The 14,001-nt window shown below is 33.2% G+C and overlaps 1 protein-coding gene across 2 annotated transcripts in view; it reads right to left on the reverse strand.

The window, feature by feature from the left end:
• Positions 1–1,119: 1,119 nt before the first annotated feature.
• Positions 1,120–14,001, reverse strand: part of LOC126781693 (zinc transporter 1) — a 40,729-nt gene continuing 27,847 nt past the window's right edge. The window contains exons 8-10 of one of the 2 annotated variants that reach the window (XM_050506663.1): positions 12,958–13,053; positions 7,634–7,779; positions 1,120–5,155 (exon numbers count right to left, since the gene is read on the reverse strand). In XM_050506663.1, the coding sequence (XP_050362620.1) occupies positions 5,110–5,155; positions 7,634–7,779; positions 12,958–13,053 (288 nt within the window). In that variant the 3' untranslated portion in view covers positions 1,120–5,109. Of the gene's footprint in view, positions 5,156–7,633; positions 7,780–9,145; positions 9,361–12,957; positions 13,054–14,001 lie in introns of those variants that run through there. The other variant, XM_050506664.1, reaches the window with a different exon arrangement.

A 14,001-nucleotide genomic window follows, 5' to 3' on the forward strand; every position in this document is an offset into this window, starting at 1 on the left:
AAAATGTCAATGTAAACACATGTATATGTACGCATATTTTAATGACACCTGTCCTGTCTCTTTCTCGCATTCTATTTTGGTTTGAACAATTAAGTCGTTTTGATGCTCAACGTAATGCAGTCAATAGTCACACTCAGGACTCAAATGTAACGTCAAAATTACGAATATTGATATTACAGATTTGTTCTCACTTTAATTAAAAAAATTGTTTTTACTACTTTCCTTTCCGTTAAGTGTTTTTTTTAAATTATTTAAATTCATAACAAAATTTTTGGCATAACAATATAAAGTATAATATAAGTGTCAAACCTTGAGATTGAAAGCGCAGTGTCGAGTTAAATACAACAAGCCGAAGCTAGAGGTATTAAAGTGCCGACTTGGGTTCGCGATGTTAAGGATAAGGTATATAAAATGGCGCATTTTATTACTCCTTAATATACGCAACGATTCGTCGTTACGAGCAATCTGAAAGAATATAGTGACGATCGATCGTTCAAAGATTGCCGCTCACACACGAAACGACCGGTCGTTGTGATTGATCATTTACTTGTTTATAGGAAACGACAAGGACGGGCTACCACAGACAGAAAATTTAAAAATGGAAAACGAAACTATGGCGGTAAATTTGATTCGGCTACATAAAAAAAAGAAAACCTAGAAAGGTGTAGGCAAAGTGACTATTGAAAAGAAATCAATATTCGCATGTAAATTAAAGGAAGAAAGGCTTAACTCAAAAGACTGGCACAATTATATGAGAATGACGGAACTTACGCACCTGACATTATTGAAATTAGTATAAAAATTCGACACCGCTGCCTGTTATTATGATGTTTAGGAAGTAGGAGCAAAGTCTTAAACATAAGTCAAAGTATTAGAAAAAATATTTTTATTAAATAATAGACCGTTTTCTCAAAATGTTTTGTCGTTCTTTAACAGTCAAGCACGAGATGAATTATAAACACAAATTAAATTAAGCACATGAAAATTCAGTGGTGCTTGCCCGGGTTTGAACCCACGATCATGGGTTAAGATTCACGCGTTCTAACCACTAGGCCATCTCGGCTTGTCGTTCTTTTACTGATGCGAAAAATACAAATTTGTTTGAAATAAAACAAAAACTTTTTTTTATTATATATTTTTATTAACTGTGAAAACATTTTCACGTTGCACTAACATTCAAGCCAAGATCAACATCTCATCATATTATCATAATATTTTATTATAAATAACGCAATATATTCACCCGTTTAATATTTAAAACAATGATATATTTCCACTTACGAAACCATAAAATACTTTACATTCAAAAAGAAATAATCTTAAATTTCATATTCCAAATAGTTTATTAATAGCCAACAAAATGTCAATATTTGTCTATGGAACAACAAATGTCATGTCGCATAATATATTTAAATGATAATCAATGAATATTAAATTCATTAAACAGGTGAAAATAATACTTTAATTACATAAAGGCTGTGCCTGTATGTACAATAATTTACAATTTGTACATAAATACAAACGAAGGTACACTTTATATATTGAGCAATGACAATTAGTCATTAGTCAGTAGTAATAATAATTTATTGTACATATTAATAAGTATTACAGCTATTTATTAATATGTAACATCTAATAACCTTAATAACTCTAACAATCTAATTTAATAAGACATTGCTTTTAAATCATCTTTAGACAAATTGGATGGAAATTTTGTTAAGAAATTATTTTTTTGTTAAAGGAAAACGATTCTTTCCTTTTACACAAGTCCAAAACGTAATACCAAATATTATAATTAACAAAATTCTTATAAATAAAGCGATTCTTATTTCAATTTGATAAAAGTATAAAATATATTGACATTTTATTAATTATTTCTTTGTTGATTATTTCAAAATTCATTTGTTTATTACAATAGCCGAACACACGTACAGTTGTGCAATTTATTAAAAACAAAAAATATTATCAAGAGGTACAAATGTGGTTTAACATTTTCTAGCGTATTACATTTTTATTAATTTATAATTAGTAAGCCACTTTTAAATTATGTTTTAAATATATTTTCAATAATAAATATACTATTTATTAAATAATTCCAAACAATTTATATTTCTAAGATATTGCTTTTGCAACAAATAAAGAAGACCTAAGAGCCTCTACGGGTTACCTTCAGAGAAATACAGTCAAATAAAAATAACATTATCACTGTTATAATAATAATTATTTCGACTGAATCACAAATTAACTTAAGAAGTGTGATAAAAATAATAATGTTGTTTCCTAGTATAATTTTATAAATATATAAGCTACTATGAAAGATAAAAATGCCCACTAATAATTGCAAGAGTTAAATAAAGGCAAAAATCGTACATGCAACACATGCGTCGTACAAACACAAATAAAAAAATATTGAAACAATATTAGGCAGGCACGATCAAGTTTGTGCTGCGTAAAGAAAAAAATAATAAAGTCCGTCTTCATGTTTTTTTGACATCACAAAATGCATACGATCGAATTTTGAATCGTATATAATTGTCATTAATTTTTACCCGCCTTAGACTTATTCAGTCAGCAGTATTTAGAAATTTCTAAACCTTTGTGGCTTAAATTACAACACTTCGTGCATTTAATTTGTGATAATCTAATTCAAAATTACCCGCACATACCTCAAACTGATACACAAAAACTCTAGTCATCCATTGCTACTTAAATCTAGGAATCGCCATCACAATTTTAAGTAAGAAAAATGTAATGCTATATCACGGTGAGTTTTTTTCAATGTGAATAAAGAAATATTATTTTCATATAAAAATGCACACTATATTTGGTGTGATTGCTATTCCTAAGGTTTATATAATACAAAGCTCGATCCGCTCTATATACGCGTGGTTATTTTAAATAAACTAAAACTTTTTGTTAAACATATTTATCGGTAGCCAGTATTATTCATAATGCTTATAGAAAACTTAAGAGTTGATTTAATAAATGATTTTGCTTAAATTACGATGACGACACATCAATATAGTGTTTAAATACGAACAAAGATTTACATTTAAACCGTAGGAGTAGTACTATTCAAATATTTTGGCTGTTTGTTATTAAATTATTTATACTATAAATTGCTAAATTATTGCTCGATCGTGAAGGTAGATTGTATTTGGTGTATGCATTAAACAATTATGTATATTGAATGACAGTTAATAATTTATCATTTAATTCATATTAATAGTTTAGCATCATATTAAATATTTAGAATTTGCTTTACTTTTTAGCTTATACGTATTATTTAGTTTCCATGCTAATTTTAACTCCCTAAAAAATTTAAAATAACATAAAACATTGTAAAATACAGATGGATGTATAGTGGGCGCGATAGACCAATCTACACCGAATATTAAAAAAAAAAAAAAATCTCAGGGCCAATGTTATATCGTACGGTACGTTTTTTCGTATTTATTACGACACTAAGTAGCTTGTACAACAATACAGCATGTATTTACTTCTTTCTTTTCATTTAAATCGGTGCCAAAACAATTCGAATAATTTTCAATAATATTTCTTATTTCGACTTGGTCACGACTCACGCCTACTTGAAAAAAAATCAACACGATACATTCTTTTTTTAAATATGTTTCATCGTTCGGCCTAATAATACTGCAAATAAGTTATTACATTGATTGTTTAAAGTCGACGACGCTCGTGAATAGATCACGTTAGATAAGATATAATCATATCAATGTGTCAAGACGCACATTGGGAACTGAATTCATGTCAGGTCAATGACTTTTGTCCTTGGATTCAAATAACGCGAACGTAATTAAAACGTGTAAACGAACGTCATGTTAAATATTGTGTTCGATTTTTTTTTTTCGTTTATCGTGTTTTGATAGGCATAGGTATGTGATGTATATATGCCTATAATCACATACCTGTGATTTCTTGGACGTCGATTTTTCTTTTATGCTTTTGTACAAAAAATCCCTTATTTATCACTACGAAACCTAATGCCAGTTTATAAAGTGCAAAGGCTTATATTAAACATAAGAATAGATTGTATATTGTGTAACATTAAATCAGATTATATACATATTACATGCATATTTAAAAAAGGAAACATGTTAATTGTACTTTTGTACTATTTTTTAATTAAAATTATATTTTGTAAATTAAAAACAGAAAACAGGACAGATAAGTTTTTATAGTATTTGTATTTACTAGGCGTAATAATATAAAGGATTAGGCTGTATAGAAAAAAGAAAAAAGAAGAAAAATAAAGCATCAAGTGTGATTCGCTTAAACTATGCCTAATCGTTTATAATATATCGCTTATAAGCTATCAACCCTGACATACTTGTCTTGTAGACTATAAATTATATTAACACAATTCATCACTATTACCGTAAAAGGATTTTTTTTTTAAATATAGAACCAACTTCATGATTTGGTACATTACCTAACACACAGACGTGAAATGCTTATGTCTACGAACACATTGTTTTTTTTTTTTTGAAATCTTAATTTAGTAAAATGATTCTAATAAAGAATGAAAGTCCATAAGGATATTTCGGAACGAAAAAGAGAAAAATAGTAAGACCACGCGTAAGTAATTTTGATACTAAGAAAACAATTATTATGTATTTTAAATGTTAGTTAATACTATTTGTGCTGGAGGCTCGAAGGATGAAAATTTTGTACATTTGTCCAAAATTCCGTCATTTTAAAAATTTAGGTCTATATTTCACGATCAAAAAAAGAAAGATTCACTTATGGACGTTTCATTTTTCATTTATCAATTATTTTATAGTATGTTAAAGCAGTCCTCAATTAGGAGTTTTTATATGTAATATCAGAATACCAAAGTTGAAATTATCTGTAAGGTATAAACATTTTTCACATAAATTAAAAACAAATATTATTACACAATCATACGTATAAATATATATATTTTTAATGAAAATTATTTTAAATTTTTCACTCGTTGCCAACATGTGTTTCATTCATTTCATTCATTAAAAATAATTAACTATTTATGTGAGTGATTTTATTTGTATAGGTTTGAATTGCACAGCTAATGTGTAATGTGTTGTGGGGGCACTATGCGGCTGCATGTCACACAGCCAGACGCCCGTCTAGCATCGGAGATGGGAGAAGGGACCTGAAAATTAATGTACTTGTAAAACTTGCTATGATTTTATAATATAAATGATTATAAATATTTTATAGACATAGATAAACATCTTATACACAATCGACTAAATTACTCATTGCTCATCAGGTAGAAAACAGAAGAAATTGCTTTTAATTAGTGGTAGGGCATTGTGCAAGCCGGTCTGGGTAGGTACCACCCACTCATTACATATTCTACATGCAAGCAGTAAGCTTTAAAACGGAACACAACAATACTGGGTGTATTGTTGTGTTCCGTTTTAAAGAGCAAGTGAGCCATAGTAACTTCAGGCACAAGGGAACATATCCTAAGGTTGGTGGCGCATTGGAGATATAACTTATACTTATACTTATCAACAGCCAATCGTTGTCCACTGCTGAACATAGGCCTCTCCCAAGGTGCGCCAAAGCTCCCTGTCCTCCGCCTTCCGCATCCAGTTGGTGCCCGCCACCTTCTTAAGGTCGTCGGTCCACCTGGCTGGAGGGCGCCCTACGCTGCGCTTGCCGATTCGCGGTCTCCACTCTAGGACTCGTCTGCTCCAACGGCCATCGGTCCTACGACATACGTGACCAGCCCACTGCCACTTCAGCCTGCTAATTTTGCAAGCTATGTCGGTGACTCCGGTTCTTTTCCGGATAATCTCATTTCTGATCTTATCCTTCAAAGATACTCCGAGCATAGCTCGCTCCATAGCACGCTGAGCGACTTTGAATTTGTGGACTAGTCCCGCAGTTAGTGTCCACGTTTCGGCACCGTATGTCATGGCAGGTAAGACGCATTGGTTGAAGACTTTCGTCTTCAAACATTGCGGTATAGACGACTTGAGGACTTGACGAAGGTTGCCAAATGCTGCCCATCCCAAGCGAATTCTTCGATCGGCTTCCTTCTCGAAGTTGTTCCTACCGACTTGTATTACCTGTCCTAGGTAGGTATATTCACTAACAACTTCGAGAGGTTTCCCCTCGACGTATATCGGTCCCGGCACGACATGCCTATTGAACATGACCTTGGTCTTGTCCAAGTTCATACCGAGACCGACACGCCGGGAAGACTCGCCTAGGCTACGCAGCATTTCGGTGAGTTGTTCCAGCGACTCTGCTATGATGACGATATCGTCGGCAAATCGAAGGTGTGAGATGTACTCGCCGTTTACATTGACTCCATACCTAGTCCAATCCAGCGTTTTGAAAACGTCTTCCAACGCGTTGGTGAACAGTTTCGGGGATATTACATCCCCCTGTCTCACCCCTCTGCGCAGTTGGATCGCCTTCGTCTTACAGTCCTGGATGTGGACAGTCATTGTAGCGGCGTTGTACAGACATCTCAGTACCTCGATATATCTCCAATCGATATGACATCTCTGCAATGAGTCGAGCACTGCCCAGGTTTCGATGGAGTCGAAGGCTTTCTCGTAGTCCACAAATGCCATACACAGCGGCTGATTGTACTCTTCGGTCTTCTGCACAATCTGCCGAACAGTATGGATGTGGTCCACGGTGCTGTAGCCTGATCGAAAGCCGGCTTGCTCTGGGGGCTGGAACTCGTCAAGTCGTCTGGCGAGACGGTTCGTGACGACTCTTGAGAACAGCTTATACACGTGACTCAGGAGGGAGATTGGTCTGTAGTTTTTCAAGAGGGTTTTATCACCTTTCTTGAAAAACAGTACCACCTCACTCCCGCTCCACGTTTCCGGGGTCTTGCCATGTTGGATGACGGAATTAAAGAGGCTTGCTAGCTCTTTCAGGACCGGAGTCCCGCCTGCCTTAAGCAACTCTGTTGTGATTCCGTCATCTCCCGGAGCTTTGTTGTTTTTAAGCTGTTCTAGAGAGATATAAGGGGATGGTTAATTAGATGGCCCATTTGCCAGTTTGCCTACCTAATACAATTATAAATCAATGATACATGACAATATTAGAAAAGGTTTTATTTAATTCATCACCTCAATGTTTTCCTAACCCAGTAAACATGTAGATTGTAAAGTAAATTAGTTTGTCTTGTATTCATATCTTAGCTGTTATGAAATTTGGCACACGAATTAATTGGAACAATTAAAATAAACTTAATAAGACCGGTTTTCCTAGCGTAGTACATTCGCTTAGTAATTATATTTCTTTATCCCGTGTTTTGGGCCGGGGTCGTATGATTATGACGATGCAAGAAAAAATAATATGGCCGACTTTTACTTTTTTTTATAATTAATAGGTCAGCGTTTCACCGTTGACTTGCCTAGTGTTAAGCATCGATTATTATTATTAATTTTACGTCTGCATTTTGCTGATAGGTTAGTTTCCAGTCACCTTACAAATTGTTAAGGGGTTTATGTGGTCGATTAATGACTTGTTACGTGCATCCAATCGCTCAAGACCTCCTACTCAACTCTTAAAACTAGTTGAAATGGGTTAATTCTATTGTAATTTGAAATTAGCTAAAGATAATACATAAATCCAAATTATCATCACCACTCACCCGCACTCTAACGCATCCAGATTCCTCGTGGTGGCATTTCCTTGACCGCCAGTTCCGATGTTCGAACTAACGGACTCCGTTCGCGAGCCCATGTTCCTTTGTCTGCATAAATAAGGGGTGACCGCTGGAGACGGTGTGCTCTGTTTCTGAAAAAAAAACAACCAGTATGTTAACAAAGTAATTAGTCACGAGTAACTAATGAAGCTAATGATTAAAAAATATGAATGCATGATGGTGAAGTAAACAATTCGATAGTGAAATTTTAGACCCAACTTTTTTACGCACACACAAAATTGAAATGATTTGTGACAAAATTGATAAACATTAACAAATGTTGCACATGAAATGCAAAATGATGCATTTTTTTACAGACTAATGAATGTTGAACAATCAACTATTGAACTAAAATGAAATATAATTAACGTGACCTGATATCTGAACATTAAGGAGTCACCTGACGAGCATCCAAGATTTTATCTATTATTCCGTTGTCGAATCCAATAAAAAATTAAGATCAAGTTATTTCGATGACACTAAAATATTTATAAAATTAATATCATCTTGAAATCGAAAAATACTTCAGAATTCAATAACATATTCTCGACAACAATCATTGTAAATTGTCTATAATTTTCATCGTAAAAAAGGTCAAATCAATTTTCAAAGATTAGTCATAAAATATACATTCAAATCGATCGATATAAACGTGAAAGGGCATTCGCGTTATTTTATATTCTATTGTGTATTATGTCAACATAATTTAAAATTGTATTTGTAATTGTATTTAATGGGTTTAATAAACAAATAAACGTCATTGTAAATTGATACCACAGATAAAATATTATTGATATTAAATAAATTTTGTAAAATATCACAGAATAATGAGTAATCACAGATCAAACACAATTTTATTTTTTTTATAACAAAACTGCGAATTTTTTTTTTAATTTCATGGTCAAATTCGAACGCAACGTTTTAGTGAAACATGATACAAAAAAGTTTTACTTTCACGTACACGGATTAACGTGGCCTAATTTTTTAGTAAGTTAATTCAATATAAGTAGTATAATTTGTACGTACATACGTATTATACAGCAGGTTAACAGTAAATATCTCAAAATCGATAAGTTATCAGTTACGCAACGGCATTGTTCATGATATTCATTTGCTAATGTGAGTTTCTTTCACATTGTTGTCGAATTTTATGAAACTATTTTGTTTTTTGTTTTTAATCTTTATCAAGTGTTTTTTGAGATTTAAATATAATTTCGCTTATCTGTATATATATTAAAGAAGTGACATTGATATGTAATGTTGCTTTGGAAGAATTGTGTATTTTCTCTTAAAAATCATTAGTGTTTAAATGTTTTATTGCATTTATTAAGTATAGTAATTATAAATAAATCAAAAACATACATATTTTGCTATTTTTAATAAATTTTATACACATTTAACAAATATACTTTGGCACACTGAGGTAAAAAAAACTAACTATGATTTCTTCACAAATAACAGCATTAAAACGATTTAACAATATAACAATATCAATGATTAAAAATATATCACATTTTTTTATAATATAACAACAATATTCTTCATAAGACAACGGTCACAATAAATTCTTCAAAAGTTGATTGTCGGAGGTAGACATTTTGAGGTCCGAACGCATAAGTAGCATCTCCTTGAAAAACATTTTATCGAACCCTTATCGTGTCTAAACTGAAAAACTGCAAGTTAAAAAAAAAAACAATACTTTGGGCATTTATAAACCAGACTCATGATACAAAACTTTTTTAAACTAGAATAATGTTAATTTTTCAATGATGATTAAAATATGATAATCATGATTTTTTTTTAATTTTATTATTATAGAAATATATATTCAATCGTTCGATAGTTTTAGACTGCCTCCTTGGTCTAGTGGCTATATGTGAGATCGCAGACTCGAAGGTCCTGGGTTCAATTCCCAGGTCGGGCCAATAAGAAGTTATTGTGTTTCTGTCGGAAAATTCTCAGTAGCAGCCCGGAGTCTGGCAGTTAGAAGTGTGTACACTCCCGTGCCTCGGAAAGCTCGTAAAGCCGTTGGTCCTGCAGCTGAACTATTTCCGTTCGTGTCGGATTGCCGTCTCATCAGATTATGAGAGTTAAGGAATAGAGTGCACCTGTGTTTGCGTACACACTTGTGCACTATAATATCTCCTGCGTAGTTGGCTAATCTCTCTTGAGATTGGCCTCCGTGGCCGAAATCGGTCTGGAGGACATTATTATCAGTTTTCAAACTATACTAATGTAATTGTTCTGAGGTATATTTTAGATGGTAACACTAATGTATAATATTTTCAAAACGATCATGGTGTTTCTATTTTAAAAATAATGATAAATATCTAATATAATATAGAAAAAATAATAATTCTTTTAATAAAAAAATAATTTTATTCAAAATTATACTATTAACGTTATACGACTACGAATTTATCTCAATCAAACGAACTTAAACAAAAAAAAAAAAACAAATGTTTTGTAACATATATTCTACTGTCTGTACTTATTCTTCTATCCGTACACGTGTAAAAGAGCCATGTGATGATAAATGGTCACCATCGCAAATAGTTATGTAGAACGTATAAATCAACGTTAATGTGGGACCAACTTAAGACTCTTAGATTTTATGTCCCTTGTGCTGCTCACTAGCGCGCTCATCCTTAAATCGGTAGAGAGTAACACTGTGTATGTGAGTGGGTGGTTCCTAATCCGACATGCCTGCACAAAGACCTACCACCACAAATAAAGCAAGCTAATGTTTGTGGATACGATCGCGAGTTCACATAAATGCACTCAACATATTTTTTAAACATATACAAGTTAATGTTATGGCTAATTATGATCGATGATACTTAAATGATCTTAGGTAAAAACGAACCACAAGTTATATGGGGATTTTTTAAAGTTAACAAGTGTGACGTAATAATCAATTGTTCTGTTATTTTATCAAATTTTCTATTCCAGAAAAAGTTTTATGCCAGTAGTATCTTTCATTGAATTCATAACACATAATGTTTTCAACAAGGAATAAGCAAAAGAAAAACCGACAGAAGCGATACAAAAAAACTCAATTTTGCGCTTTTTCTGAAGATCCATAAAATCCTGCCTCTTATTCCTACCTTAATACTTGAAGGCACTTTGGATACTTTAAGCAGACATTACGGTGATTGGGACTATACGACATATGTGAACAATTGAACAGTAATATTTTTTTTATAGAATAGTAAGGCGGACGAGCATATGGGCCACCTGATGGTAAGTGGTCACCAACGCCCATAGACATTGGCATTGTAAGAAATGTTAACCATCGCTTACATCACCAATGCGCCACCAACCTTGGGAACTAAGATGTTATGTCCCTTGTGCCTGTAATTACACTGGCTTAATCACCCTTCAAACCGGAACACAACAATACCAAGTACTGCTGTTTCGCGGTAGAATATCTGATGAGTGGGTGGTACCTACCCAGACGAGCTTACACAAAAGTCTACCACCAGTTTAGATACCAATACCAAACACTGTCATATTTATCAAACTAGCCGGCGTGTTAGGGGAGACGGGGTGTTACCGACCCCGGGTATCAAGTAAAAAAAGTCGCTTCTATCAGTCCATGGGGTTCAATAAATTTCATAAAAATAAGTTTAGTGGTTTAGTCTTGAAAGCCCAACAGACAGACATACTTTTGCATTTATAATATTAAGTATATAAAATTGTTGCTATCACCTTGATATAAAGTACAGCATGTCCCGTGTGACTTTAGTCATTGATAATTTAACACGTCGTAAAACAATTAGATAAAATTATTGCGGATTTCGAGACGTTAATATTATATTGCGTTCTTATGTCATTTATGTATCATATCGTAACGAAACTGACAATTATTTTTGATTTAGTATATTAGGTTATTTTTAACTACTAAATGTAATAATTCAATTGTTATTTATCTAAGAATTAAAGACATGTATCTGAATGGTTATAATTGGCGAGAAAGTTGGGTTTTGGGGAGGGGGGTAACCTTATAGGCACACAGAGTTTAAAAGTCACCAGTTACCTTACTTAAGGTAAGTAGACTGGTGACCAGAACGTATCAAGGCGGATACCTTTTAAACTTTTTTTTCTTTTTTTTTAAAACACTGTTTGGACCATCGGATTAATTTATATAATAATTAATAGTCTTATAAATAGCAGTACACTTTTTCAAGATAGCATTCACATTCTAGAATATCCATCAATATAAACCCTACGCAGAAAAAAGCAATGGAAACCAAGAGACCAATTGAAAATAATAGTGTAATCAAAATTATCGTGAACGTACAAAAGCGAAACATAACACAGCGACTCGTGTACTAGAAACGGACACGAGTCACGGCTGTTACAGAGAATTAATTAACATTTAATCCATGTACGAAAAACAATTACAAATCAAACGTTCAACACATTTTATTTCACGGAGCAATAAGGCGAAAGCTGACAAACACAAACGATTTTGTTCATAGAGTAAATCAAGACTCCTCAAAATATGTACGCAATTAGGAGAGGAGATTCTATTGGGGTATATATGTTTATAGTCCATTAAAATTGAAAGGGGAAAAAATGTAAACAAACCCCACGACTTATATTAACCATACAAATCTCCATAAATTTTTAGCATTTCATTTTCGAATTTGCCGCCATTAGCAAAATACATGAAAGCAAAGATGGGTAACCTTAGCAAAAAATTCGTGAAAAGAAAAACGTGCAAATGAACTTTAACAATTATAATATTTGTATTTTAATAAATTTAATAACTACTTAATATAATGTATCAAATTGAATTTTAAAGATTATTTTCAGACATGGCAACACTTACATACAAAAGTGTTATACAAAAACCTGAAACTTCACACGATATATAAGATCACTTATACGTGCACGGGGATTGACGATTTCATTTATTTCTATAAAAATTACATTTATTACACACGTATAAAATATATTAAAGCCTACCATTCATTATTAAAACTCATTCCGTATTGAGTAATACGGAAACTTTCTCGTTAAACTCTAATATCATGTCAAATATTAATTCAAGGTTAAGTTTTTACCTTTTTTCTTTGTCTAATTGTAATGGACTAGCGTCAGGATGTTTTTTTTTTTTAATTCTTGTTGTTTTATGTCTTGTGATATAACGAAATACCGTAACTTCTTATGTTTTTCTCAAGCTGTCTAGCGTGAGAGCTATAATATTTAAATGAATGTGTATCGAGCTGCGTATCGTGGATAGTGAGTGATGTGTGTGGTACCTGCTGGTTGGGTCCGCAGCACGTCGCGTTGTGACAGAGGTCGTTCGGCGGACAGTGTAGTGCGCACGGGGCTTCTGCAGACGCGCCGCTCATTACCTATGAAAATATTTGCAACATTATTAGTGACGCCTTTTTTTACGCTGGAAAAACGCGTTACGCGTTTCTCCCACTAGAACAGTGGGGGGGGGACGTATGTGGGGCTCGCCGGTGTCCAGGGCGCCGAGTACGCCCTGAACATCGGTATACCCACTAAAAAACCAGCGGTACCCTTTCCGTCTTAATGAGAAACGCCTCGGGATCGATTTCGCATGCTACCGTGACGCTCTGGCTGAATACATAAACACCTTAACTAGCCATAAAGTAGTGGTAAATGAGCCTATCAGCGAAAACATCCCTAAGCATCTCTGCTTATACGTTTGGCAGACTGTATAAGACTTTATGCATTCTTTCCATATTGCACCAACCCCCACTAATTAAGGACAAGGGTGAATTCGATGGTTTACTGATGGATCTTAATTGAAAATCGCGAGTTGAAATCCAGGCAAGCATCACCGAATCATTACGTGCTTAATTAGTACTTATGATTCAATTCGTGGTTGTCCGTGAAAAAACCACTAATAGAAATTATATATACAATCCACAGTTAATTAATTTAATGGGAAAAGCTTTAAACCATCGATTACCCAGAAAAAAATAATGGCAGTATGAAATATACGTGATCTTTTCTTTATGTAAGGAATTTAAAAAAACCATGCTACTTTTTACAAGTTCGATCAAATTATTTTAAAACTTGCGTGGTAATTTTTTCAAATTAATTCGTGTTTTATTAACAAACTTCCATTGTTTAATTATCCTTGAAACGATGTATGGTGATTATTTGGTTAGTGATCTAAAGTATCGCAATCAATAAAAAGACAAACATATATACCTCATAAAAGTCGAGATGGCCCAGTGGTAAGAACGCGTGACTCTTAACCGATGAACGTGGGTTCAAACCCGGGCAAGCACCTCTGAATTTTCATGTGCTTAATTTCTGTTTATAAT

The sequence above is a fragment of the Nymphalis io genome, chromosome 4 (genome assembly GCF_905147045.1).
Source record: "Nymphalis io chromosome 4, ilAglIoxx1.1, whole genome shotgun sequence".
NCBI lineage: Eukaryota > Metazoa > Arthropoda > Insecta > Lepidoptera > Nymphalidae > Nymphalis > Nymphalis io.